Source organism: Notothenia coriiceps, unplaced genomic scaffold (genome assembly GCF_000735185.1).
Source record: "Notothenia coriiceps isolate Sejong01 unplaced genomic scaffold, NC01 NC01_scaffold00011712, whole genome shotgun sequence".
Taxonomy (NCBI): Eukaryota; Metazoa; Chordata; class Actinopteri; order Perciformes; family Nototheniidae; genus Notothenia; species Notothenia coriiceps.
Window position 1 is genome coordinate 1,794 of NW_011344413.1, and position 5,556 is coordinate 7,349.

The window sequence follows — 5,556 nt, forward strand, 5'->3', positions numbered from 1 at the left end:
CTTTGTACGAACTAGTCAGTCTTAAGGTTACCTTGAAATTCAACATCAGCTGTGTCAATTAATTCAAGGGTGCTTGTGTTAATTGGGAAACTTGGAAAACAAAACCCCTCCCACAAAAATACACATTATTTGGTACTTTAAAAAAAACCTCATTCTTAAATACCCAGAATAAAATGGTAAAATCTGGAGAAAGATTATCGGATCAAATCTGAGATTATAAAATTATACATTTGCAGGAAAAAAATGGTAAATTCTCTGTAAAAATTGAAAAAATAATCAGGATTTTGTAACGTCTATTCCCTTTAACTAATCCCTTATTTTCCTCCAACACAATTTTGATTTATAACACCAGAAAATATTAAATATATTTGTAAATATAACATTTTAATCTTGCAAATTCTGAGATTTTGTCTATTTTCCCTCCCCTCCCCCTTCTCCGTAATTATTTGGAACTTCTATAAATGGATAGCATGATAAAGTTAATATAGATAACATTTATAAAATCATACAAGTGGATTCAGACTTATTAATAAAGTAAACTGAAGATAAACAGCTGATGTGTGGCTGTTTACAAAAGGCTGAATATCACAAAAGCCTTTTTAGACTTTCAGTCTACCAAAAATATTCCAGTATACATTTCATCATCTTACTATACTTTACATATTACACTATAGCTACATTATTCTAGGATAATATGTATTATACAGACTATAAAGTCTACTGTATTGTGCTGTACAAAGACTATACAATCTATAACTCTCTCAGGAAAATGGCACCGTGAACTTTTACAACTTTGGGATTCATGATTGTGGTTCGGCTCGAGTTCAGGTACTTCGGCTGGGAGTAAAAAGCGATATACAAACGCGGTTATATTCGTTGTTTTGTGGAAACAGGCACTGGCAAGTTGATTGTGCTTTAGAAAGGGGGGATTCAAGAGGAACATGTCAGTGAGATTGTGTTGTTAAATTACTGTGTGAAGACATTTGGAATAATGGAGTTGTTGTATCGTAGGTGTCTCCGTTAAAGTAATAATTAACTCAGATTCCTAATTAAAGTAGAACAAGTTAAAGAAGTACACCTTTTCGTGACTTCAGATATTTAATTCACTTGGAATTTATATTCTTTATGGTACAGATGTAGAAACTACATTTTAAAATTTAGAGAAATGGTGTTAAATTAACTTTATTTTAAGTATAAAAGGTGTCAGCTAACAATGCTAAAAGGCTAGCATTAGCTTTTTAATTAATTTCTAATTAAATGCTTTTTTTTTATAAGGCTGGGCGATATATCCGATGAATTTTTGGGTAGTACTTTACATACCAATATCTGGGTAATATAACACTGAATTGTGTGTAAAATGGGTAAAAACGGAAAATCACATTTCAAGATTGCAAGGCAAGACTATTTAGTGATGATGTAGTATTAGTTTGTTGACTAATTGGTTACCCGCCAACTATAAAATGGTTAAATCCAAGCAATATTTGGTTAAAAACTGTAATAGGGTGATATTGTCATGATGAGGTCTTTTTGACCCAAGCTAATTGGCTACAAATTCCCATAAAGCGAATTAACGTAATTGAGAATGCAGTTTTTTTGTAGGAGACCAGTTTGTTGGATAATATCAGGCGCATATTAAACTGTAATTGGGCAACTCCATTTAAGATGTCTATTATAAACTCCTTATATGGTCTGGAGGAAACTCCACGTATGGCAGGGACAAAATCCCCAATATGGCAGGGAGGAAACTCCATGTATGGCCTGTTCCTGGTGATTTAGCCGCACTTGATTGATTCATTTAGGATTAATAGCGTTAAGAGTTTGGTGTGTGAGTGTAAGGAAGGGATAGGAGGGGAAGGAGGAAGGTATTGTTCTGTACAGATGGCTTTAAACAGATAGCACCATGTACAGTAAGCCCTCGGTAAAGCAGGTTAGAAACCAGTTGGAGCTCTGCTGCAGCTCTCCCTGAAACACACAGCACATCATCAGCACAAAGTCACACTCATTGACAAATCATCATGAGTTTCAGAACGCCGCCGGAAATTCAAATTCAACGACCTCAGAAATTCAACTCATTGTCAAATCATAAGGAACTCAAAAATTCATTTTTCCAAACTATTATAAACTCTGTAAAGTCATCACCACCACATTATTATTACTTGTTATTCATAAATTCTAAATGATCAGCGTTAAGATATGAAAAACTAAATAAACACAGATTCGTCACGGGTGATATTTAAAAAACAGAAGAAAAGAAGTCACGAGAAAGACGGAGATATATCCTCAACATATCTCCCGTGGTTTTTGATGTAGAGACTCGCTAATCGTCCAGATAACGTCGCCCGGGGAAGCAGAATGGCACGAGGAAAATAACCCGTCATTATATTTGTTTACAGTTTGTCGGATCAGCTCTTTGATCCATGTCTTTCACCTCTAGATAATAACAATAGAGGTCTGTGTCCAGTGATTAGCTTAGTATGCTAACGTTATGTATGCTAACGTTATGTATGCTAACGGTATGCTACAGAACACTATGTGGATGTTATGAGCTGGCTTTAGAACTTATAAAGACTCAAAGTCCAAGTCTTTTTCAGGCCAAAACCAAATAAACTTTTCTGAAATTCCCAAAGTGTTTTTAGTTGTATGTTTTTAGATAAAAGGACTTTTATTTGGAAATAGTGAGCAAGCACCTGGATAAATCAGACATCTGTTATAGTGCACAAATTGTGTGCAAGTTGGTGAGAGGTTGTTAAATCAATGTTTGGCCCCTATTCACTTAAATTCATCAAGACTTTTCTTTGATTTTGGAATTACTATTCACCATACCAGAAAAACATAGTTTTCTTTAAGAATTCAAATTCATTGAGGTGAAAGATTAAAGTACTTTCTTGGTTAAGTACTTCAATAAATAACTAAAGCTAAATACTGGCCACTGACATAGTTAGAGGCAATATTTTTCCCTCGATCGACTTATCGATGCAGTTGTAACTTGGATCATGATCATCATCTGACTTTCATATTTTTCGGTACAACTTTCATAATCGCAACACACTTTTGCAGGCGTGCAACTTTTCCAAAGGGTTTTCAAAAAGTAGGGTTAATAAACAAGACTTTTATTGCACCACTTGTTAAAGAGCCTTCAATTCAACAAGACTATAATTTTAAATTCATCGTTCACCGTGGAGGCTTGCGACAAAAACTACCTTTTTTTAAGAATTCAAGGTAATTGAGATGAGTGATTGATAAACACATGGTTTCTGGGGGAATGCATTACTTCAATAAATACCACTAAGGCTAGACACTGGACACTGACCTCGGTGCTACCACTCTCCGGTGTATGTATTGATCAAAGAGCTGATCAGACAAAGAGTCAGCGAGATCACTCGGAGATACAAACTCCACGTTGGTAAAAAGGTCTAAAGATTCAATCACTGTTAAGGTTTTTCTAGTCAAAGAGATGGCGTTCGTTTAGTGTTTAATGTCTGTAATGAGGTCACAGTTCAGGGTGTCTAAGGGTTGGCAGGTCAGGGGTCAAGTGGATCCGTCCAGCAGCGTTCGGAGGGCCCTCTCGATGTTGATCCGGTGACCCAGTCTGGTGACGCCCAGCTCCACGTAATCCTCCTTCGTTAACGCGGGGAGATGGGAACCCTCGATTTCGTGCTCCTGGAAGCGTTGGCGATGTTCAGCGAGTCCGACACTTTCCAGCCAATCGCCAACGTCGTATTTATTCCACAGGTTGAGTGGACGCTGTCTCCATGGCCTCAGGGCTAAGAGAGGCCCGCTGAGGACGGGGGAGGGGCATGGGGAGGCGTGGGGGGACGGAGAGGGAGATCTGGAGCGCGTTCTCGCACTGGCGCTCCGCATCACGAACCGAACTTCCTTTGGTTCGGAGGGGAGGCTGAGACTGGACGACTTCAGGATGGTTAGACCGCGACCGGAGCTCAAATCGGGTCTTTCTGAGCCAGGGGCGGAGGAGGAGGTGATTCCTATCGACCTATCGGAGGGGGAGGGAGAGGGGGAGGGGCTTCGGCGCATCACGGGGTATCGACTTCCCGGTCGGACTGTATAGCCCGAGCCGAATCCTCGCTGGGAAATAGTGTGGAGCTCACCGAGACTGGAGAACAACCTGAAACACATTGAACAATGTATAAATCACAATTTATATATAATTCCTTGATTAGTCCGACAGAGGGGACATTTACATCGTTACAGCACAGCAAAGAGACATTAATGATAGAGACAACATAACAACAGTATTTAGTAAAGTGGCATGCACACTTATTGAACATTTGCTTGTAAACTAGTTAGCCAGACATGCTAATGTTTGCAGTTTACATTAGAGGACTTGAACACAGGTTATATCTATTCTTTGCCCTTTCGCTTTTATATTTGCTATTGGAAAGAAAATGACTTTAACGGCGGCACCATGCTGTTGAGACAGGCTTGCTAGGCTAAAATTAGGCAATCATTGTTTTAGTGTTAAGAAAATGGTCAGCTTCAAGGTGTTATTCAAAATCCAAATGGGACCGTCATTTCAGGCGTTAGGCTGTGAAGAAGGTGCATGTTAGTTAGCTGTTAGCGAATCTATAAGCGATAACGGGAAATGTTTACCAGAGGTTAAAAACCTACGATTTACTCTCTCCATTGTCCACACATCTGGAAGAACATAAACAACATATTCTGTTACACCATGCAAACACAGTATCTGCTAATGGTGCGTTCACACTGGACACGAAGCCACCACCGAGTAAAGCGATGCATCCGATGTGAACGCACCTTAACTGGTCCGTAGTAATGCAGTATTTATAGCTAAAGGTCTCCTATTATACTTTTTAAGCATATAATATAGGTCTCAGTAAACCCAGGAAATGATCAGTGACTTTAGGAGGAAGAACACCAACATGCAGCCCCAGTACATTGATGGAGGCTGTGTGGAGAGAGTCTCAGTGATCAAATTCCTGGGCGTTCACCTGGCGGAGGACCTGTCCTGGAGGACCAACACCATGGCAACCGTCAAGAAGGCGCAGCAGAGACTCTACTTCCTGAGAATTACCACCTCAGACAGGACCTGCTTGTGTCCTTCTATCGCTGCGCCGTGGAAAGCATCCTCAGCTACTGCATCTGCGTGTGCTTCCTCAGCTGCACAGCCGCAGAGAGGGTAGCGCTCCAAAGGGTCATCAACTCGGCCCAGAAGATCATCGGTTGCCCCCTCCCCTACTGTACAGCTCTCGTTGCCTTAAGAAGGCAGTCAAAATCCTCAAGGATCCACACCACCCGGGTAACAAGCACTTTGTACGGCTGCGCTCAGGCAGACGCTTCCATGTCTTCCCGGACAAACAGACTCAAATTCAGTTTTTTTCCCAGGGCCATATGTGCACTAAACGCTGCTAATATTTAAATTATACAAGCCTTCCGTGCAATATGAGGGGAATCGTGCAATTTAATTTATTATTCATTTATGTACATATTCCGTATCATGTCTATTTAAGTCCCATTTCTTGTTTTTATATTGTCTTGTTGTTGCGTGTTGGCACCTTGAGTTCATTGTAATTTCGTTGT

The 5,556-nt window shown here is 40.0% G+C and overlaps 1 protein-coding gene across 1 annotated transcript; it reads right to left on the bottom strand.

Moving 5' to 3' along the window:
• Positions 1-32: 32 nt before the first annotated feature.
• Positions 33-4,651, bottom strand: LOC104946971 (SH3 and multiple ankyrin repeat domains protein 3-like). Its single transcript, XM_010772889.1, has 2 exons — positions 4,627-4,651; positions 33-4,123 (listed from the first exon to the last, which is right to left on the bottom strand). Exon 2 carries the CDS (start codon positions 4,030-4,032, stop codon positions 3,529-3,531), a length of 504 nt encoding a protein of 167 aa, XP_010771191.1. The 5' UTR covers positions 4,033-4,123; positions 4,627-4,651; the 3' UTR covers positions 33-3,528.
• Positions 4,652-5,556: the final 905 nt, after the last annotated feature.

Bases quoted from the DNA above. Each gene is read 5' to 3' on its own strand.
- LOC104946971 (XM_010772889.1), bottom strand. From the start codon at position 4,032: ATGCGCCGAAGCCCCTCCCCCTCTCCCTCCCCCTCCGATAGGTCGATA.